The sequence below is a fragment of the Argiope bruennichi genome, chromosome 8 (assembly GCF_947563725.1).
Source record: "Argiope bruennichi chromosome 8, qqArgBrue1.1, whole genome shotgun sequence".
Lineage (NCBI taxonomy): Eukaryota > Metazoa > Arthropoda > Arachnida > Araneae > Araneidae > Argiope > Argiope bruennichi.
Genome location: NC_079158.1, coordinates 118,114,802 through 118,139,587, shown reverse-complemented (window position 1 = coordinate 118,139,587; position 24,786 = coordinate 118,114,802). Strand labels below are relative to the sequence as shown.

Below are 24,786 nucleotides of genomic sequence, written 5' to 3'. Positions count from 1 at the left end.
AATAAAAAGGAATTAAGTACATCAAAATAACCAGAAAAAGAAGATATTTGGAAAAGGAAGACAAACTAATACTTTTCCTTTGGTATGACACAGTGTTCATCAAGTATAAATTTTGATATGACAAATATGAATATACAACTTTCTTTATTAGCAGCTGCATCAGATTCAGAGCATCGATTTCAAGGCAAATAAAGAAAATTACACTTTAAGGAGTAATTTGAGACCCTAAGATTCCTCTTTTCTTTTTTTATATATAAATATTAAAACAAATTTTTAAAAAAACTCACCTTTTATAAACATTATGGAAATATACGTTGATAAATTAAAAATAGGGATGCACACAAATTACCACACCAACATGCTATTAGTTATACACTGGTTAATTTCAAGATGCTAAAATGAATGAATTTCTCACTGCATACTTAGAAATTAGTGAAAACTCCAAGTATCCAACACTTACAAACAAAATATAAGTTTCTGAACCTCTTTTTCCAATATTAAAAAAAGAATAAGCAATTTCACAAAATTGAAAAAAAATTGTCAGAAATTTACTAAATAATTTATATAATTATGTATGAACTAAATCTGTTTATCTTAAATTCCAACACATTTTTCATTATACTTTATAAATTTTATAAGTTTATTGAATTCATTGCATTATTTAATTTTTAAACTAATTAAATTTAAAAACTTAGTGAACAAAGAAATATTCATATTCAATATTATTATACCTTGTTGTTGACAAACCGATTTGATCGTATTGAAGTTGGACTGGATGGTGCACTTTTTGGTTTTTCGAAGCTGTCAAACCTCAAATCTGGTTGACTAGGATGCTACAATAAATAGCAACAGTAACAAAATAAAAATTACAGTTAGAGATTCAAAAGCTGAGGTGTAATGCATGACATTTAATATTAATTATGAGCCATATCAAAAATTAAAAATTTCAAAATCAGAAATAAATTTTAATAACATACTGTTAAGTAACACATCATGCTAAATAGTATTAAGGATTAATAATGCAATTCAAAATTTTGAAATTCATTTGATATTTGCTCGCCAATAAAAGCTGACCTTTTGGATATCTTGAATCCGAGAACGGATGTCTTTATAAGCTCGTTTACCTTTGTCTTTGACCTATATGAAAAAAAGAAATTATTATAAAAAATAAATTAATAAAACATAGATTACAAGAAAATATAATATCATACAAAACATAAAATGTTAAATAAACAATGAATGCAAGAATACATTTATGAATAATAACACAAAAATTAAAGGAAAAAATGTCAAAACTGACCACATTGTTGAATTAATTGACTTATAACAATTAATTGACCTATTTGAAACCTTTAATATTATTTCTCCACTTTAGGATTTAAAAAAATGTTTTAGAATTTATTGCTAATCAACAACTGATAAAGTTTATTTTAAATTCATAAATAATTGTCTGTCATAATAAATGCCAAGAAGTTGTAATTGGCGGCTCTTATTATTAATGGAATGAACAGGCTATATAGAACCATAAAAATATTATCATGACTTCATCACAAAATCAATACGGCATTGAAAATAAAATTTTCAACCAAAAGAATAAATTTAAATAAATGGAACAGAATTTATTATGCAAATCTTTTAACATCCAGATGGCTACTATAGAAATCATTATAAAAGTAATAGCTAAGCACTGATTAATATCCCATTTGGTAACTACAATACAGAAAATTGAGAACAGAGATTACTGGCTTCTTTTCTTTTTTTTTAATTGAGAAGAAAGAATCAGCAACAGTAAAATATTAAAATACTGTGATATAAAAAACCAATTTTTCATCAAGTTTGCTTGCCATTAACCTGGTCCTCTTAACTCACAAAATCTTTCAAATTAAATTCCATTCTCTATATAAGCAACCATGCTTCATATTCTGTTAGATGACTGCACTCAGAATCTCCAAAAATTATGTATGAAATAAAATCAATTCATTTTCATTTATTAATTCAGTTTCTATCTACACTGCTTGACAACTGCTAAGGAACAAGAGATTTATGCACAATTGCATCTCAGACAGCGGAGCAATAAAAGTAAATTCAAGTTGAGAGGGCGTGGTAGACCAGGACTCACTATATGTATAAAAGACATTGCATACAAGCTCATGATTCATACAAAAATTCATGCTGCTTGATGTTTGAACTAAAGTAAGTAGTGCAGGATGTTATAAAAGTTTTTTTCTCTGAAATTCTGCTTGGTTCTTGCAATAATTAAGAGTAAAATTTCAACAAGACATCATTTGAGTGCCTACAATCGTGGACGAACAGTTGGATGACTGGAAGCAGGTGAAAGTGTCACCACTGTAGCTGCTGCAATGGATGTATGAAAGAGTGTCATCTCTCGCTTAAAGAAGGCCGCTGAAGGTAGAAATGCTTTGCAAACGCTGACTGGGGGTCATAGTAGGAACAACACACATTTAGAGAATTGCTATGTAGCCCTCGTGGCAAAAGGAACTTCTGGCCAGATAGCTGCAAACCTTGCAACTGCTACCGGTATGCATGTTTCTGCAAGAATCATCTCACAGTGATTAAATCAAGTTGCTTTGTAAGCACGGAAGCCTGTTCGTTGCCTCCCGCTTTAACCACGCCATCGTCATGAGAGATTACGCTGGTGTAAGGAACATGTTGGTTGGGATATCCAAAATTGGTCAAAAGAGATATTCTCAGATGAATCTCGTTCAGTGTGGCAAGTGATTCTGACCACCAATTACTGTAGAGAGAGCGTGGAACATGTTATGAACAACAGCTTGTTAGTGAACGTGATCGGTACGGCCCAGGCGTGATGGTATGGGCAGGCATCATGCACAATGGCAGAACACTACATCTCCTCTTTGAGCGAGGAAGCATTACATCGCAAAGGTACTGCAGAGAGGTTATTCTGGATAATATTCATCTTTTTAGGGGTGATGTAGGTCCAGGCGTTTTGTTTACAGATAATAACGCACAGCCACACAGAAGCATTGAGGTATCGGATACACTGCAAAGTGAAAATATTGTTCGTATGCAATGGCCTGCTTACTCTTCCGACCTAAATCCCATTCAACATGCCTGAGATGCTTTTGGCAGACGTGTTTCACAAAGAACAATTTCTCCCCAAACAGTGAAAGAGTTCAAAATCGCCTTGAGAGAGGAGTGGGACAATATCCCCCAAGAACTCCTCAATAGTTTAGTGGAGAGCATGGAGAACAGATGCAAAATGTGTATTAATGACTGTGGTCATCACACATCTTACTAAGGTATTCATGTCTGCATCATTCTGACCTGAAGATCAATTTTTGTGGAGCTGTTTTGAAAGCCTCCAAGGAGCATCTTTTTTAATTTTAAGTTTTTAATTCTTCGATGTCTCAATATCTGCACCATTTTGCACTATAATAAATGCACATCTGCCCTATTAAATATGTACTTAGTGTCATTTCTTCAATCATTGTCTATTCTTAATTATTCCGAAAAACATAACTGTTCGTTAGTAGCTGTCAAGCAGTGTAGCTGGGTTCGAATCCAAAAAACAATTTCCCTTTGCCTTATGTAGAAATTAATCTTATCTTTCTAATTAATCTTATGAGCAAACTCGAATTTTGATACCATCTAATTAAATTCGAGACAGTAGGCTTTCTTTAGTGTGTAGGGGGAGATAAGTGGTTAATGGTCTTTATTTAACTTTTAATGTTGACCAACACAAAGCATTTATTTCAAATAATTTGGAATATTTCCTTTCCTGATTAATAATAATCAAATTCTTATTTTCCCATTTCATTGCAGTTTTGCACTTCTTAAGATGTCACAGTTATTAATTAGGGTAGGGAATCTTTTTATGCTTTAGATTCCTAATATTTGTTTAAAACACTGCCTGCTGGCAAAAACAAAGAATTAGAATATTTCTGTAAAGAATAATTATCTTCTCACATTTTAACAAATAAAATAAAATCATACAAATAAATATGACCATTATGCATAAGTTCCTTTTCATGTAAAAATTTTATACTTTCTATAAATGGAAAATAGTGCTTTTTTGGAGAAAAAAAAATTATGAACAACAACAAAAAATAAAATAAAAACTTACAGATTTATAAGCATGCTTTACAGCAGGATTAGTCTGAAACCAAACAATATTAAAACAAATAAAAAATTGATGAATTAAAGAAAAAATAATAATAAAATAAATTTATTTTTAAAAGAATACGAGATAAGATTGAAAAAATTGTAATATATTTAAAAACAAAATAAAAATAAAATCTGAATATCATATTTTCACAAGTGGGTATCTTATAAGATTTTTATTAAATGAAAAAAATGTTATGTTATTATCAATATTTTATATATGTGTATTTCCTTAATGCCTCTTATATATTTCTTTATTTATGGTATTTGAAATTTAACATTTAATTCATCTATTCAAATCCCTTATATGTTTCATTTTAAAAAAAAAAAAAGAAACTACTATAACAAAGATGATAAAAATTATAATTAAAAAGATATTTATATTATAAAAATTAAATAAAGAAATATTCTCTGCTGTAATGGTCACAATTTCTTGAAAGAAAAAAAAAATCACAGCAGAACTTCTTAAAATCTATACTTTGCTATTTTGTCCAAAGCCCTCAAACCTAAAAAAAGTAGATTTAAAAATATTTCTGATGGAATCAAGTAATAAAAATTTCAAATTGTTTGCAGTAAAGTAAGGCAGAGGTAAAATTAAATTACACTGATTAAATTTGAAAGAAGATATTATTTATTTCAATCAAATTAAGCAAAAGATATTCCATACGGAAGAAAAAAACATAATACTTACTTTACTTTTCACATTCTTCAAAAATGCACCACCCTCTTTCTAAAATCAAAAATACAATTATGAAGACAATTTTGCATAATAATTAACATTTTTGAACTTTGTTCAACTGATCTGTATCTGAATTTTTCATAAATTAAAAGATAATCTTAAATAATCTTTTTTTGAGCACTATTAAAATATTTTTTTAAAAATTTTTTTTAATATCAGAAAAACAGAGTACTGCATATTTAAGACTATTTGCTTTACTTTTCAGATGCATTTGAAATTTGAAATAAAGATTTTTTTCTTTTCAATCTTTTTATAGTTTATTCTGATAATTAAAAAATAATAATAAGGAAGATTTTTATTAATCAAAACAGTATATGATAAGTTAGTAAACTGGAGGTGTTTTTTTTTTTTAAATCTTTATATAAACAATTGAATATTGCATGTCTCATACTATTTAACAAAATTTATGTGATTACATTACATTTCTAACATTATAAACAGAGCCTAAATTCATAAAATGAAATAATTTACTAATAATGTAAAAAAATGGAAACATAACAACCAAATGCATAATTCATTTTAATTGATATTAAAAAGAAAAATCTCAACATAAATATTCTCCAGATGATATTTCAAACATTTAATTTAAAAAAACACTTTTTACTTCACAAGCTCATTGGTCAGAATTTACAAAAATTAGCAGCTAAAAAAAATTTTAAATAATTTTTAAAAAATTCTTTGAATTGTACTTTTATTGAAGAAAAGTACTAATCACTTAATAAATTAATTTTTATTTTTTCACTTAGTAAAGTAATTTTTATTTTAAATATTTCTGCTTTTCAGTCTTTAATTTATGATTCATTATTATAATTATTATAAAATGTTTAAACCAACTATTTCTCAAATCAACTGCCAAATGGCAACATTCATGTGGGAAGTCATTAACTGATCATTTAGTTAAGATAATAGTGTGTTTGCACAAAGAATACGAAAGTGTATAAAATTTCAAAGCTCTGGAACATCAGGAAATGAGTTGCAAATCGATTGCAGAAGTTTATTTACACTAATAAGTAAATAAAAATAAGTAAAATTGGATGTCTGACAATTAATTTATGAAATGAATTAATTTCTAAGCATATCATTATAATTTAAAAAATTCATTGATACCTTCATGGTTGTAACCCATTCTTTGTACTGAGTTTTAAGGTTATTACTGGAATGCACTTCGTATATGTTTACTTCATACTCAAATTCATCATTGAATCCTATACCTGAATTCAACATATCCAAGCGATTTTCAATAAACTGAAAATGAAAATAAAAATTCCTTAAAAGTAAAATCTGCATTTATCATCAAACAAATAAATAATAATTCTTTAAAAAAATGGAACAAATAATGTATGCTAATTTTTATTTTAAATATTTCTGTTTTTCAGTCTTTAATTTATGATTTATTATTATTAACAAATGCCAAATAATTAAAAGGCATATAAAATTAAAAAAAGGTCCAAAGGGGAAGGAGTCTTTGGAAATGCTTGGGGATCCTCTATTTTGAAGAGGAAAAAAAAAAAAAAAAGGTTAGAAATGAAACTAATCATTGCTTAGCCAAAAATATCTGTGTCAATTTTCCGGAAAAAAAATGCGATAAAAAGGATCCGATTTGAGAATGGAATCACCACATCTGATTTGAAAATGCAATGGCACGATCATGCCATTGCATTCTCAAATACATTATGTGAAAAAAAAAGTCAGAAAGATTTGTTATCAGTGGCAAAAAAGAAAAATCTTTTTATAGAATTTTGAAAATTTAGATAGGTAATATTGCTTTTTACAATTGAGTGTAGTTGTAGTAAATTATGAATATATTATAACTAATTAATTAATAAAGGTAAAAAAGTTACAAATAATTAAATATATATTTGCTAGCACATATTGTCTAACTGCTCATTTTATCCTCATCAATTTGGCTAATTATATGAAAGAATCTTAATTCTAGTGGATATCTGCTTACTTAATACTGTACAAAGAGAGCATGGATTTGAGTTATTATTCTGATCCTATACAGGGATTCTCTGGATGGCTTTGTTAGTACTAATATAATTTTTTTTTCTAATGTCTAATGGCTATTGCTTTGAGAAATTCCTTAATCAACAGCAATCTTAAACTAAGTCAAAGATTAGCAACCTCACATTAAACATAGGATGCTCTGATTCCTGATGTATCAAAGTAATTGGAAATTTACAATCTCTCATATTTTGGAAATTTCAGAATTATTAATGTGACTTTAGTTGTTGCTACCCCCCCCCCCCCCGATGACTAAAGTAGAACATATGATTAGTGAACCAAGCATGGATTTGTAGAAAGTCAATTACTTTCTCAACAAGATCAATTCAACTTTTTGTATATTTTCCCTCAATAATATATTCAATCAATATCTTAGTTTTTTTATGGATATTTTCATTATGATTTTTAAAAGTAAGTTGAACATTTAGAGTAATCTCTAAGTACTTGGTTTCATTATACTATGACATAGCTCTAGAATTTTATTGACTCAGGACCCCCCCCCCCCCCCGAATAAAAATATTATTAGAACTATTAGCTTCATAATTAAAATTTATACTCACCTGTTGAAATATCTGCAAATGAAGCATTGTCTCTAGAAAAGGCTGAACAGAAGGAGGCCTTGTTTGAATAAATGCTTCAGCATCAAAACTGATTTTCTCACCTAATACAAACTTTAGGGAGTCTCTGTAGCCTCCAATCAGTTTCACTAATGCTCTCATGAAAGCTCTAGATACACCATCTCCCAACATCATATTTGGATTTTTCAAGCTTCGCTTCAAAGAAGATACCTAACAAAATTGCACAAAATTAGTTCCTTTACATATGAATGCCATGCTGAAAAGTTTTTTGTTTTTTTTCTCCTTTCAATGGGTCTTTTAATCAATACATGATTTATATAATATTCAACAATCTCATCTAAAACTTTTCTTAACAATGTACACTTTAAAAAAAAAATTTGGAGAGAAGAAACATTATAGATTTGATTCATAAAAAAAGAAAAGAATAATAGTGTACAATAGTAGGATAGAATTTTTTAAAGAAGATTAAATTTTTATCAATAAATTTTAATTAAGAAAATTATTTCATGTGTAAGATTTTTTTTTATTTTGTAAGAAAGTAAAGTAAAGCTCATTATAACCAAAAAACTGACACTTATAGAAAAATATTTTAAAGCTGTTTTTGTTAATAAAAGAATTTAATTCTTTTATAAAAGAGATATATAAGATGTGTTGAATTTTATGTTTATTAGGATAACAGATATAAATATTTGCTCAAGAATCTTCTGGAATTCAAGAGGAGATAAAAGGTGACATTATTTAAACACATTTTCTATTCTTTAAACACATCCAACGACTTTCCATTTAGCTAATTGTACGCAGTAATCATTCTGATTAGCTGGGAAGACAAGAGGCTAATGCAAGTGAAATTTTAAAAACTTGGCAAAAGGTTAGTAAAAGAAGACAGAGATTTACGAATAATTAACCATTTAAACAATTGGACGTTTATCCTAGAAATATAATATGTGAGATTGATCAGAAGTTGATACAAGTTTGCCTGCTGTATAGTGAATGAGCTATTCTGATGTGTTGAAAAAGCAACTATAGAGGATTTTGAATATTTAGCTGGGGAAATTCTACCCATAAATTACAGGTGCTAAGTTTTTATGACTGATTACTTAATAAAAAAACTTTTTTCTTGTTACTGAAGAGTTCCATAAAAAATAATTTAACTTCCATTTTTATTCAGAATCTCTCGTACAGAAAAAAATGTGCATGTAAACAAATTACTGGCATTATTTTATAAATAAAACACAGAATAAGAATCAAAATTGTGTTATGTTTATAATTTCCAATTAAATTTGAGCTATCTATTTAAAGAAGAAAGAAGAAAAGATATAAATTCTAAAATTTCCATGCCATGCACTATAGATTTTTTTTATAGCAAAATGTTAAATGCTAGACTTGCCCCCCCCCCTTTTTTTTAATTCAGAGATGAAATAAAATGTTTTGCATATTTTTAAGGTTTTACATATTTTTTCTCGACAATTTTTTTTTTCATATATCAGTAGATATGATTAAAAATTTTACTTAACATTTAAACATATGAAAATTTAAAATAAAAATTTCACTACTTTAATAATTTTCAAGAATTTAATATACATTTTTAAAAATTTCCTACAAATTAAATTTTAAATAAATTTTCGGTTTATATAAAAATTGTTCCAACTTTTGAAAATAAAAATGTTCCATAAAATTGTATTTGTTTCAAAATTTTCATTTTTAAGTTTCAATTCAATAAAATTTGTTGAATATAATTCAAAATTTCATACATGAGCTAATATATAAAATATTTGCAGAAAATTTTTGATTATATTTGTAATTAAAAATATGACTATTTTTTTTCCAAACAAACTTCCAATAATATAAGAATATAAAATATACTCACAATATCAGAAGGTAGAGTTTCTAGATCTTGATAAGGTGTTTTCACACGGTTATTATCAGCATCTAATACAACAACATCACCCAGTTCACTCTGCCTAAATTTCTAAAAAGAAGCAAGACTATTACATATACTTCAATCAAATGACAGAAATAAATATGCAATTTTTCAGCATTAGATAAAAAAAGATTACAAGCAAATGATTCCACTTTAAAATAAAGAAATACAAAAAACAAATCTTTTTCTTCAATATTTGAAGGAATATTATATAACAGAATAAAAATATTACAACATTTTATGTATGTTAAAACACTTTTAGAAAAAAAACAAAAAAAAAAAAAAAAAAACATTTATTTATCAGTGCTTAGTTAGAAATATTAAACACATTTGTTTTAACTGGTATTTTAAATTTAGTTGAAAAAATAAAAAAAAGAAAAATGGGGGAAAAAACTCACACATAAAGAAAAGAGAATTATTTACTTTATTTAAATCAAGTTTCTATCTCACATATTCAATTCACATTATGACATTTAAAAAAAAAGCAAATGTATAAGATTCAGTAATTGTTATCAAATGAAAAGAATTAAATTTTACCTCCATAGTTATAGATGGTACTCCTATCAAAAAGGGCATCGGTGCACTAATAGAATGAAAAAAAAAAGCATTATAATAAATTGATGGATGTTTCATTTTTTTTACAAGTCATAAATAATTAAATATAAAATGCTTTTAATATTTAATGCTTAACATATTTTATCTTTAACATTATTTTTAACCCATTTGCACAGAATAGCAACATGAATAAGTCGTGATGAAATATTAAAGTCTAAACACTTAGTAACAGACTTGTGCATGCGTAATGATATTTTGCATACAAGTCAGCAAGGGTCTTTTGCACTGTGTATGTAGCAATTGATTTTATATATTATCACTTTTCTATATAATTCCAAAATAAATTATCATATCAAGTATGAATAAGCATAACAATAACTTAGAAAATTATAGTATTAGTGGCAGTGATTAATTTAATTTTTTTGCAAAGACGTAAAAAATGTATTAGACATTTATCTTAAGAAGATTCTGATGATTATATGAATAATATATCTATCAACACATGAAAAGAATTTTGGTGATTAGAATTGGATTTCTACCAAAATGTATTGAAATTAAGCAATATATTATTTTATATTTCTTTTTTTATATATAAATTATGCCTCATTATTTATACATACTATTCTTATCAGGTTTCAAGTGGCATTTGTTTTAAATACTTCATGACTACACCATAATAAATTATATTTTTGCATATTTTATGGACATTTTGTCTATTATCTATACAAAAATGAAGGCAATGTGAATGGGTTAAACACTATAATGATTTAATTTTGATCAACCTTTTACATAATACAGTTTTTAAATAAAAAAAAATTATTTCTGAAAACTAAGTTTATATTCAACATCAAATTCTCTCCAAACCACCAAACCACTATGAGAACAAACATTTCATTTTACATTACTTTAAGTTTTCATAGATGATTAAATAAATGATAGAAGGTCTTCACATGATTGTAAAAAATTACAGTATAAGATCAATTTAAAAAAGAACTTAAATATTTTAAATACAATTTAAAACAGAAATAACATTTAAATTCATATAAAACTGACATTTTCTATAAAAAAATATTTTTAAATATCTATAAAATCTGCATCAACTTGCAATTAATATTAATATGTATGAAATGAATCTCTAAATTCCTGCTGCTAAAATGAATTTTTGATAAAAGATAAAAAAAAAACTGTAATTATTGGTCTTTAATGCATTAAAGCATCTTATATTAAGAGTTGTATCAAATAAAATCATTTTTCAAATCTCTTTTTTTATTGACATTCTAACTCTGGAAAAAGTTTAATATTATGTTTTCCTTTGGAAGATGATAAAAATACATTTGAAATATTTATCAATCTCGTATACTAATTCTAATTTCTCATAGCTGTCTTTCAAATTTATATTGAAAAAAAAATATATTGATTTGAAGGGAAAAGGAGAATAGTAGAAATTCTGCTTAGTTCTTTCACATAACCTATAATTTTGAAATTATAAATGAAAGGAAATCAACATAAATTAGGGCTTTAAAACTATGTTTCCTATACAAATTTTTCTTTTAGTTTCATTTTTTCCAATCAAAAATACAATTAGAATGGAATGTACATTCTAATTATACTGAACATATACCTTAATTTTCATTCAGAATCCGATTCAAATGACAGCAAATTCTCCAATTTAATCCACTCATCAACAGCATTTATATTAAGCCACATTTCATGCACAAGAGCACAAATACAATAAATCTTGGTGGAATTGAGATCGTCACCAAGAGACAATAAATCTGATTATTAAAATTTAAATTAAGTTATATTTAAACTATAGTTAGATAGCTTATTTAGAGTTTATTCAAATTAAAAAACAAAATTAATTATTTTTTTTTATTTAAATGTAAATAGATTGCTAGGTTATGTATTTTAAATATTTTTATAGATATTTATCTTTATAAAGAGTCTATTTAGATTGAATTTAAAAAAAAACTGCCATCACACAAATAAAAAACATAAACTTTACCTTAAATAATCAATTAAATGCTTAGGAAGAACAGGAATAAAAATATGCTGCCTAAAAAAAAAAAAAAAAAAAAGGATAAATAATTAAAAGACAGAAAATATAAAAATACTACAGTTCAAGATATGAAGTAAAACACAGTTTCAAAAACAATGTGATTGCAAATAATTATTCCAAAGTTAGGTGTTAATCATCAATGTTAATTGTGTTTTAAAAAGAAGAACTGAAAATGTTATATTAAATACTTCCAAACTTAAATTCTATATTTTTTAAAGATATAAAATTGAATCAATAAGTTCATATTCTTTTAATAACTGCATAACAAAGCATCGGCAATAAAATATAGGATCTCAATTTTTTTTAAAAATTTTGTAACAGAAATAATACTTAAAAAATATATGTGCTATCAGAAAAGAATTTTTGAAATAAGAATCAATGCAATCTAAATGGAAGGTTTATAATAAAAAATAACATATTTATATCATTCAATCCAATTCATAAATAAAATTTTACATAATATAAAAATACTATATAGTAAATAGTTGGCAGCAGTACATAATAGCATATAAGACTTATTATGAATAAAAATTGAGCTTATTTAAAATTTATATTTATCATTAAATCTATTTATTTTGAAATTTATATTTAACAATTTTAAACATCAGTCAAGTTGAAGCTACCCACATATCCTTGACTTATTTTTTTTTTAAATTAATACAATATAATACAAACATGTAAAGATATAATTTGTTGAAAAAAATTTAAAATGATCACTGCTAGAAATATATTGATATCTTTTAACAAAAACAAAAAATCATAAATGATCTTTCCAGCTAAATGAAATACCTCAAAACCTTAACTTCAACTGGACTGACAAAAAAATGTGTGTGTGTGTGTGTGTGTGTGCACGTTTTACATTCATTCTGAATATTAATTGAAATTCTTAGTGTCCACTTTCTATGCTATTCAAAATATATAATTCTGAATAATATTAAGACAACATACTACAGATGATACATAAATCAAAAACTGAGAAGCCCTTCTATAAATTATTAAGAGGAAATCAGGTTATTGGTCGAATATTAAAAAAAAATATGAAAAATTAAGACATTGTAGGTAAATATTTAAGAACATAACATACCAATGCATTGGATAAATGAGAGAATTTGCAGCTTGAACACAAGCACTTAAACGACTGAGTTTTTTGGAAGTAACAAGTATCCGCCGTTCATGGAGCATGCTACAAATATATTATGATTAATAGAACTAAAATAAAATAAAATTCCAATCAAATTTCTGATGAAAAAGTATCAAAAGCATAACATTAAATCAGAAAAATATAACAAGTTCCATAAAAGTATTTCAAAAAATTATTTTTAACCAATTTTATAGGGGGGGGGGGGGGGTAACAAGCATAAAACTCACCTAGCAAAAATTATCATCATATTTTGAGCATCAATCGCATTAAAATATTCAGTTAAATTCCTCTAAAAAAAAGAAAAATTAAGAATTATTGATTTGCATAAATCTACATTTCTAAAAAAATGAAACTTTTAAGCAACATTTTAATTCTATTTAAAAGAGTTGTTTGCTCTCCTTAAATTGTAAGTTAATAAAAAAAAAATTCTTTTTACTAAACAATGCCAATAAATACAAAATCTTCTATAAAACTTCCATTCCAAGAAACATTACATTAAAATAGTTAAAGATTTTCTTTCAAAAAAATTATTAAAAAGATTGTGAATAAATAGGTTCAGCACACTAATTTTTTACTTCTATTGAATTCATAATGAGAAAAGAAAGATAAATAAGACAGTTAAACAAACTACAATAAATTAATGAATATAAATAAATAGCCTAAAAATATATATTACAAAATTATATCAGAAGTAAAAAAAACTTTAATGGGATATAATATTTGCCTTATTTTTAAAATTCAGAAGGGAAAAATATATGCATTTTCAAAGTAATTCAAACAAATAATGTAATATGCAAGCATACATTATTGATAGCAGTTTTTATTCAGAAAATTTGTTAAAATAATAAAGAAATTATAAATAAATATATTATATTATATATATATATTATATATTATTTATAGATGAAAAATCAGTTGTTTAAAATATTCATTTCCATTAGAACAATCTGTCAAAACATTATCAGCACTTCAGAGACAAATATGATAAACTTATCATCTAAAATTCAGAAGTTGATCAAAGATTGTTGTACTTTTGAATTCTTGACCTCAAGATAAAAGTTATCTCACTTTTTTCAGCAAGACTTCAAATCATCACACAATATGTAGATATAATTTAAAGGAATATAATGCTACTTGCTAACATTAAGTTAAATTTATTTACAATTTAAATACAAATAAATAAAATTTTTAATATCACGCATAACTAGTAGTGCAATTTAGACATTTTTAAGATGGTAAAGATTTTAATTAAGTTAGCATAATAATTTAAATATAAAAATCAAATTTCTTACTAAAGATTTTATTTACACAAAATCCAGTTAATTATAAATATCTATGACAAAACCAAAGAAAAATAAAAATATTACTCGAGAATGTTGCTGCTTCAACTTTAAACAAAAACACTTAAAATAAATCATTCACTAGCAAAATTTGCACCTATCATGCAAATAAAATCATACTCCTACAATTCACATCTCTTTATATTTGCAATTTAGATATAATATGATAGTATAAAGCAGAAGACTTTACAAATAAAAAAAAAATCTTCAAAACTTACATTTTCTGGTATACTTGGAGGTTTCAAATGATTTGGACAGTATACAATAAATTCCTATGTATAAAAAAATATACTTATTTGACAAAAATACAAATAAATTTGTAACATTTATTTTATACAATAGTGTAATTCCTACTTTATCATTATATGAAACATGCAGATTCAAACCAGGATCAGGGACTGGAGAATTGTAGAGAGATTCTAGGAACTTAGTCAACATACCAGACTAAAAAGAAAAAAATCAATAATATTTTACAATACTGAGTCAGAGAATTAATTTATATGGAAGATAGTAACTCACTTCTTTAGCATTGGTAAGATCTGATATTTGATTCAAAATTTTGTAAAATGTTTCATGCCAAGGCAAGAAGCTGAAAGAAAAAATAAGGTGAAAGTTGAAAGCAAACATACATATTATATATGAAGAATATAAAATAAAAGATCATTATATGTGGAAATAAAAAAAAAAATACAACTGTCATTAATGCACAATAAACTGAACTAGAATGTGCAATATATTGCAGCAACATTGTTTAAAATATAACATTGATCAATATAAAATGAAGAATCAGAATAATAAAATATTTGCATTTAAAACATTTTAATGTAAACATATAAGAGGTGGAATGAAATCAATACAAACTACATAAAAACTTTAACATTTTCTGTTGACCATGTTTGCCATTAAAGACAAAAAGCACTTTTCTCATTAGATTCTCAATGATCTTTGATTCTTTGGCATGTGTCAGACTTTAATGGTTAGCAAGAACTGCAAAAAATGTTGAAACCTTTTTATTTTCATTTGGTTCATATTAATTTCATTCCTTTGATGTATTATTATGAATTAATTAGGGATTGCAATACCGAACCAAAATTTCAATACTGGTGTTCGGTATTTTTTAGATCTTAATACCGGGATACCGGTTTTAGAAATTTTAGAAAAAAAAAGAAAACACAGGTGTTTCTTTGTTTTTTTTTATTTGCCAGTTTTATTAGAAAAGGTAAATATAACAAAAAAAAAATTGTAACTTATAAATTATAACAGTATATAAAGAATCACAAAAAACGTAAAGGAACAACTTATTTAAATAACAAAAAATTGTACATATCACTATTCAGTCTGTGATACTAATACAAATTTTTGAAATGTGATCTAAAAAACATAATGCATCAATTGTTCGACAGCTAGTAATTTTGTGCAAAAATTACTAGCTGTCGAAAACGCTCTTTCAGCATCTACGATAGTTAGTGGTACTGTTAACAATATGCTATATACTTTTTCCAAGTATTTACCTCTAAATCCCTCATCTTCAAATAAATCGATTTCTTATCGGATGGTTTTGGATACAGCTGATTTCTGTATTGTATTTTGGTTCGTTGAAATTTTCTTATTTATCGCTAATTCTAATTTTTGTTCAAGACAATTCCTTTTCACTATCGACATGAGTGTCATCATAATCTTCCATAACTGAACCGAATTCTTCTGTATGTGGATAGGTTTGTGGGTAAAAAATGTTTTAAGAAAATTTACTATAAACTGATTTGAATTGGTTATTTTCTTTTCTTCTTTTTCATTTTCATTTTTAAAATCATCATAATTATGTAAACACCATAAGACATGTTCTATTTCGATATACCTTTCTTCTGTGTGATTTTTCAATGTAATATATAATCTTCAGATAATGATGTGTGCTGTTCTAGTGTGATGTAAGCTGTTACGAGTAGACGGTTCCAACGTGTTTTAAAATCTAATATTAACATATATTCTATTTTATTCTCAGTATGTATCTTAGTAATATGTCATTTTTTATAGGGGAACGTTTAAATATCTTAACAATTTTTCGAACTTTATAAATTGTAGGAAGCAATTTTCGATGGGTCAATATTTCATCCTCATTAGCAAAATTTTCTTCAACACTTACATTGTCATTATCTTCAATGTCAATATCGCTCTCACTCTTACTCTCTTCAAAGTTGGAACCCGAAGTTTCTATATCCACAGTATTTGGATTTTTCTGTTCTTTATATTTTTGGTATAATACATCTATTACTCCTAATTGCATTCCATGAGCATAGCACAATTCCTGATTTGCACCAATGAACTTTCCAACTTTTTTCATAACTGTTTCTCCATCAGTCGTTATGGGTACAATATCTTCGTTCGGGATAATTCATGTTTCTCTAATTTATATTTAAGCAATTAATGAAGCCATTAATTAGTTAATTAATTTCGCCCATAAGGAAGACAAAAACAAAACGTACACTATATTGCTATGTTCGCGATACCTGAACATATAGTGGAGACCATTTTAAAAATTTCTAGTAAATACCGAAAAACCGGTATTTAAACTTGTGAATACCGGTATTACAAAATTGTACGAATGGCTCAAAATACCGGTATTCGGTATCCCAGTATTGCAATCTCTAGAATTAATGTTTTTTAACTACAAATAATTTGCTCTTTTGTATCTCTATCTGACACTGATTCATGCATATAACTAATACATTTATATTTTACAATTATAATGGATTTAACTTATTTATCTAATTTTCAGATAAAAAGGCGAATATATATATATGAGTAAAAAAAAAGTTATATCAATGACAGACTGAGTTAAGTTGCATGAATAATAGAAACAAAATAAATAATTTTTCTTTGGATCATCATAAAACTATTTTAAACAAGTTAAGTTCATAAATCTATTAATAAGCTTTTATAATATTATCTATATCTGAAAATAAGCTTTCATTCTTTCCTTTTTTCAATAAAATAAAGTATACCAATGTAGACAATCTGTGCTAAAAATGAGCTATAACAATTTTAATCTGGAATCCAATAAGCACCTTTTAAGAGAAAATACTAGTGTTAGATGATGCAATGTAGATGGCACAGAGAGTTGCATCCGTCTTGTGAATGAGATAATAATATGAATTATATCCATTTAAAACAGAGCAGTAAATATTTAAATGGAGTAAAGCAGCTAGTTACATTACTAAAATACAGCAGAAAATTTTAGAAACTTTAAATTATTTGACTATTTCTAACAAGTATAACTAATATTATTATAAATAAAGTAGTTGAATAAAAGATATGCATATATTAAACTCCATGGAATATATTAATAAGTAAAACACTATCTATAAATAAATCATTAATCTTGGAAAAAATAATAATAATGAAGTGAAATTACAAGCTGACTACACTTTTAATAAAATATAGTGGCATTTTACAGCCCTTGAAAACTAGCTCTTGCTATTAAAAGGGAAAAAAAGAAAAACTTATATTTGTCTCACATTTCAACATACTTTTAATTTAATCAAGTTTTAATGGTAAATAATTCATTTTAGATTCATTATTTATCTTAGTAACTTTAAGAAAATGTACATAGTTTTATTAGTTTATTTATTATGACCCATGACAACACATAAGTGTATTTAAGTAGACACTTGATGCTTATTAAAATTATAGTAACTATGTAAATGTAATTAAACAGATAGGAATCAAACCAATTACACTTGACTAAGTACAAATGTTATCCTAATATTTTAAAATTGATAGAATTTTCATCTTGATTTGAAAATGAAATGATAATGATAGATTAGTATACTAAGAACAGAAATAATGACAAAAATTAGGAGGAAGGGAAATACCTGAGCATCACAAAAAGGGTAGGAGAATCTGGAGCATGTCTGCAGTAACCAAAAGACCATTTGCTATCAAGGCTTGTCAAAACAAATGAAAAATGTTGTATTGCAGCACTGCAATGAAAAAAAAAAAAAATCAAAGTTAATTTTGCAGAAACAGAAGAAAAAAAAACCATCAAGGGCATTAATTCTTAGAAAAAAAAATTATTAAACTCATTCTTTCAATTTTTGCTTTTTCATTCTTTTAAAAATCTTAATTTTGAGACAATTAAGGTGTATAATTACTTCAGAAATTCAACTCATGTTGTTGTAATTTTTCTATTAAAGAAAATGCCTTAAGAAAAATGGTTATCCCCCCTCCCCCTCCTCTTCATTGATGAATAAATAGTAGACAGCTTAATCATATATACAGAAATAGGATATTTAAAAAGGGAAGAAAAACAAATTCTGAAAGCTATTTCAAAATGTATAATTTTTCATTGAATAAAAGATAATTTATAATTTATTTTATTTATTTATTATTGTTGTTGTTTATATATATATATATATATATAAATCAAAAATATACACAAAGTTATATTTTAATAAAATAATATTATCAAAATAGTTAAAATATAAGAAAAAATATTCAGTGTCTTATCAGGTTTCATACATGGTCAGACATTTCGCTTTTGTAAAAGATGTACTTTAAATATTAAATTGTATTGAAGGAAAACATTAAACAGATTTGATAGTATACAATCAATTCTTATATTTTAGAATTATTCATGAGATATTCTTAATCTGTGAATTGATATTTTAATACTCATGTTTTTAATTTCTAAGTAAAATGCAGAATTTTAGAATCAGATATTAAATTTTTAAAAAGAACTTTTCATAGTAAAATGTCAAGAGTATTCATATACCAAAAATGCTTAAATTACTCTACAAATTTCAGTACAGCAATATAGAAAATATTGGAAAACATTTTCATTTTTATAATTATCCATAAACAGCACACATACATATAATAATATATTTTGATAACTGAAAAATATAATATTGTAAAACATAAAGAGAATCACTAGATGTAATATAAAAGTTCTCAACATTTTGATAGTCTATAATGAAGAGTTATACAAAATGCAAGATAATTTAATACGAATGAAACAAAAGTTTCTAAATGAAATATACATACCGATAAAATAATCTATATAATAAGAAAAATAAAAACAATTAAGGAAATCTGAAATAAAATTTAAATCAATTGAATAAAAAAAATAGAATCTATTTACTTTGTAAATTCACATGGACATGCAAATTCAGGCACAGACTTGAGCACTTCCTGCAAAATAATTCTTTAATTATGAAAAAACCAAATATTTAGAATTTTTAATAAAATCAATACACATAGGCAGTAATGTTTTCAATACCTTATCATCAAAATTTTCAGGGTACTTTTGAAGTATCCAAGCTTCTGCAAAATAAAGACAAACTTCATTAATTTATGAAAACAATAGCATAAAAAAAAAGAACCGTAAATAAATATGAGACATAAAAACTTACTTTCTTCATTTTCACTAGGAATAACAACTTCAAAAAAACATTCAAAAACATGAACAGGATTCTCCCTTCAATAAAAAACATGCCATTAGAATAATTGAAAAATATTTTATAAGCAAAATTATAAAATATAAGAAATCAATGGGAAATATAATGAAAGAGAAAGACTATCTTTAAAATATACATTTTGCAAATTAAAATTAAAATATAATTGATTTTAAGAAACATAAAAAAATGTAGATCTGCATTTCTATAAAATAAATAGTTGTATTCATGTAAGAAGCTGCGTAAAGGATTAGAGTGATACAATTTTACACAACAAACCATAAACATTTATACAAAATTTACAACAAAGAATATGGACTTGGTAAAATGATGATCGATTACTGATTGATAATGATATTTAACTGCATACTGTCAAGGAAATTTCATATAATTTACTATAAGATTTGCAAAATACTCATAATTTTAGATAATATACAATTATTTCCTACTAGACAAATTAATATTTTAATTTTAATAACGTTTGGATTTAATTTTTTTAATACATTAAAATGTGAATTCAGAATTAAAATACTCCAATTTTTGTAACTATATAGTCAATCACATTTCATTATAGCTTTAAATTCAAATGGCTTTGCTTATTTATTTTTTTTAACAAATTTTCCCAGCTTCTTTCAATACATTGGATAAGAGTATATCATAATAGAGCTGAAGTGCTTTGGAGAACACCTACAGAAAAAATGCAAGAAAGGAAAACTCTCACATCTATCCTAAAACATTTTTTTTTAAACTAGCTTTATGAATGTACAAAATATTCCTGCCAAAATATTTTCCCTTTTAATGTCTAACAATTTATGTAAATAATGGAGCATGGAGTTATCTCTAAGTGATTTAAGCAAAATAAAATATAATAAATAACTGTAATGAATTGGCTGATTGTCAAGGCAGCCTATTCTAATTGATAATTTTAAAACAGCCCAAAATAGTTAGAAATGATTATTTAATTCTATTTTAACTAAAGAAATATTCAAGAAGAATACTTATAAAATAAAAATGAACAATATTATGAAAATACATTGCAATACAAGAATTGCAATTTAACCTTTCTTCAATTAAAAAAAAACAGAGAGAGAGAGAGAGAGAAACTCCATCAAAAGATGATGAATTGTCTTCTAATTCAAAAGCTATTCTTTCCATGATGTTTCCTCCAGCATCAAGTTAAACAAACTATACTTTAAAAAATTTGAAAGCAAAAAAAAAAAAAAAAAAAAAGTCTGATGCTAATGGGAGATATGATTGAACCTATTTTAAATAATAATCAACTAAAAATAGAAAATAAAGAGCATAAAATGTAAATACTATTTTCCCATAAGTGTAGCAAAGAAATCTAATCTGCAATTTAGATAAAAGTACAAAAAAAAAAAAAAATAAAGAATAAAAGTGGAAGCAAGCCTAACTTCACCGTGGGATAAAATATCTTTTGTTTGGTGATTGCTAATAAAGAACTAATGTAAAAATTTATTATTAAAAAAGAAATCAAAACTCAGATGAAAAAACTGTATCAAAGAAATAAAAATAATAACAATTTAAAGAGAAAAATGTCTTTCACATTACAGATGCCCATTTTAATTGCCAGTCTTTCCAGTACTTCCTATAATAGTGCCAATAGGCTTAAGTAGAAGAAATTAGCATTGCACCAAAATTGCAGCTATGATTCCCAATTGCATATGCATTATGGTACATTTTGTTGAGCTTTCACCACCATGCTAATGGGGAACTCTTAGCAAAAAGATAGCAGTATCTTGAAGGTATGATATGAAGAGAAGGTACTACTTTTTTCTTTCTTTTTTTATTTAATATAAAATAATAAGAATTTTGCAAAAAAAGCTTGTATTCTATGTAACAGTTTTTGAATATGTTTTCTTTCTTCAAATATTAGAAACCTCTCAAATATTTTCGAATTCTGAAAAAATCTTTTAAGATATCTTTCTTTAATTATTAAAAGATATTTTGGGCAGACAAAATAAACTTTTTGTTAACTTTCATGAAATTAAATGCATGAATAAAGACAATAAAATAAGGAAGAAAACTAAAAATACTAGATATCCTTTTTAAGAAATATTGATTTATATATATATATATATATATATATATATACACACACATGAGGAATTATTATATTGTTTGACAACAGATTCTAAAACTGTCCGCACTTTTGTGCATGCGTTAGGATGTGTCTAATTTGACAAAATAGGGGCGAGAGAAAAGACAAAAGGAGGAAATGTTCATATTTAACTATAAAATAAAATATTGGAAATGTGCACATCCTTCCATGTCTCACCCCTTAGTGAGATGGAATTGTCAAAAATTGGTCATCTCAGGATACTGAAACGAACAGTATGCATGTAGTAAACTTTTGGCAGTTATGTGGCAAAAAGAGACATTTTGAATAAATTAACTTCAATTTATTTTATCACGGGAGGAATTATTTTTATACAGGAACAAAGGCACACGTTCACACCAGAAGACAAGAGGATTTATTTGACATGAATTGATTTAAGAAAGGAAATCTTAAGTATTTTTGAAATGCTTGCATAGGCACCAGAGATTCTTATCCTTTCATGCATGACATGCAAGACAAAGAAATTTTTTAGAATGTGTGTTGGCAGTAAGTAGATAAAAAAGTAGAATCTACATTAGTTAATATGAGAACATTTAAGAATAAAGTGGCATTGACTAATTAAAGATTTTTTTAAAAAATAAAAAGATTATATAGGATTTAAATTAAATTACGAGATATCATCGCATGCAAGACATAAAATAAATAAAGCATACATTTTTTAAAAAACCAAAAAGAAATGCAGGAAAAAATTAATGCAGGAATTTAATTGTGATTTAAAGTAGTTTATATTAAAAACTTCACTTTTTTTTTTTTTTTTTTTGCTATCAAAACTACTACAATTGAATTTTTTTTAACACTGAACATTTAATATAGTTAAATAATAATATAATATAATTTAATACAATTTAATTATCACATCACATAATATAGTTATAATAATAATATAATATAGTTATAGTAGCATAATACAATTTTATGCCTCAGTATATATATCAGTATTATATCTAATAAAATCTTCTAAAATATCAATTAAAAAATAAATTTTTTAAAAATCTAGCATTGTTCAATATGAAAATTCCTGCTATGAATTCAATAACAATACGTATACAATAAGTTGGAGAATAATTGTGATAAAAATATAAAACAATCTTGTTATTATTTATACAATCTCAGTTTTAAAAAGAACAAGGTAAACTAATTAAGTATAAAACTGACATTTTGATCATTCTGTGATTTTTAATTGGTTCTAAAGAACACTATGTTTATATTCTTAAGATCGGTTTTAAAATTTTCATTCATAAATATTATTTAAAAATATTTGAAAATATAAAATAGGCATACTTTTTTTAAAATGCTATCAATAGTAGATAACCAAATGCACTTTTTTTTTACTGGATAATTATATTATACATATAAAAATATTTTAAGGATTCAAAATATATGAGTTCTTGATTTCACAAGAAAAGTAAATGAACAAGAATTATCAAGAAATTGTTTAAAAAAGAAATCGGCATGCACTTCACGATGCTAAAATATGATTGACAATATGATAAGAACGCATATGGCGTTCAATGTTTACACAGACATTCCATACGGTTTTTGAGAAATAATGCCATTTACGGAACAATAGAAGCAGTGACAATGTGTCAATACAGATATCTAGATACGGTCTCTTAATTGAGGATGTAATCTATTTCGAATATATAGCATGATCTAAGTCAATGAGGAAAACATTTTTTTACCTTATTCTGGAACCCATTGGTCACGTGAAATACTGTAAAGGTTTATTAATTCATAGCACACTCAATTAACTTTAGTTATAATGCATTCGTCTATTTTGCAAATGATAGCATCATTTTATATGTGGAGGAAGTTTAAAACCTTGGATGGGTTTACAGAAAAGAGAAAACCGAATCAGCTGTTCAGCAAATTAATTCCTCCCCCGCTTGAAAACGAAGATGTTTTTGTAGTGCTGTCTGTTTTGTTACGAATGTTGCCAATTCGGAAGTTAGCAATGTAATGCCTCAAGCTGAAGCATCTAATCTTGCCGCACTATATCTTCACAAAAGGCCTACTAAAAAGAATAAAAAAGTTTTTATTTATGTGTGGCAACAATATTTATCATGTCACTTTTAAAATGTCATAGAAAGTACAAGAAGTGAAATAATGGATGAAATAATAGATAATAATGGATATTTATTCAAGGCACAGAGGCGGTGGTAGCAGGGGGCAATTGTACCTCTGTCGGCAACGTCTTGCCCAACCCCGTCAGCGAGAGATTCAGTGGTTGGTCGGTAAAAGTGTTTACCACTTCAGGATGGTTGTAGAGAGATGCGCATTATCGAATATGTTTATTTAAAAACTGCCTTGAAGTTAATATATTATACATAGTTGAAATATCCAAGTAATGATTAAAGTGTTTTGACTATATTTGGCAAAATAATTGATAGAGTGGTAGATCAATAATATAACTATTTTGCGGACAATTTTTGATAGACCAACTAAGAACTGAATGCAATTTATGTCGAAGATGTTAAAATGCAGATTTTCAGACATTTGATTCAAATGTCATTCATTCAGCTATAATTTAATGTCGTTCATTAAATTATAAGTTGATAATTTAATAAACTTTTATAATTTAATATCATTCATTCAGCTTTTGACGTATAACCGACAAGTTAACAAGTGATCAAGATATCGACAAGGTGATAGGCTAATTTTTTTAGTAATTTTTGATCGGCCGACTATGAACTCAATCGCGGTGAGTGTCGAAGAC

At 25.7% G+C, this 24,786-nt stretch overlaps 1 protein-coding gene across 2 annotated transcripts in view; it reads right to left on the bottom strand.

Annotated features, from left to right (window-relative positions):
• The window catches only part of LOC129981118 (DENN domain-containing protein 1B-like), a 32,424-nt gene extending 8,424 nt beyond the window's left edge, over nt 1-24,000 (bottom strand). Inside the window, exons 1-19 of one of the 2 annotated variants that reach the window (XM_056091798.1) lie at nt 23,753-24,000; nt 19,889-19,953; nt 19,756-19,799; nt 19,618-19,667; nt 18,350-18,457; nt 15,000-15,069; nt 14,835-14,924; nt 14,699-14,752; nt 13,368-13,429; nt 13,084-13,182; nt 11,946-11,996; nt 9,923-9,968; nt 9,332-9,433; nt 7,447-7,674; nt 5,990-6,127; nt 4,835-4,873; nt 4,106-4,138; nt 1,075-1,137; nt 732-833 (exon numbers count right to left, since the gene is read on the bottom strand). In XM_056091798.1, coding sequence (XP_055947773.1) covers nt 732-833; nt 1,075-1,137; nt 4,106-4,138; nt 4,835-4,873; nt 5,990-6,127; nt 7,447-7,674; nt 9,332-9,433; nt 9,923-9,968; nt 11,946-11,996; nt 13,084-13,182; nt 13,368-13,429; nt 14,699-14,752; nt 14,835-14,924; nt 15,000-15,069; nt 18,350-18,457; nt 19,618-19,667; nt 19,756-19,799; nt 19,889-19,953; nt 23,753-23,769 — 1,461 coding nt within the window. In that variant the 5' untranslated portion in view covers nt 23,770-24,000. The remainder of the gene's footprint in view (nt 1-731; nt 834-1,074; nt 1,138-4,105; nt 4,139-4,834; nt 4,874-5,989; nt 6,128-7,446; nt 7,675-9,331; nt 9,434-9,922; nt 9,969-11,945; nt 11,997-13,083; nt 13,183-13,367; nt 13,430-14,698; nt 14,753-14,834; nt 14,925-14,999; nt 15,070-18,349; nt 18,458-19,617; nt 19,668-19,755; nt 19,800-19,888; nt 19,954-23,752) is intronic. The other variant, XM_056091799.1, reaches the window with a different exon arrangement.
• Nucleotides 24,001-24,786: the final 786 nt, after the last annotated feature.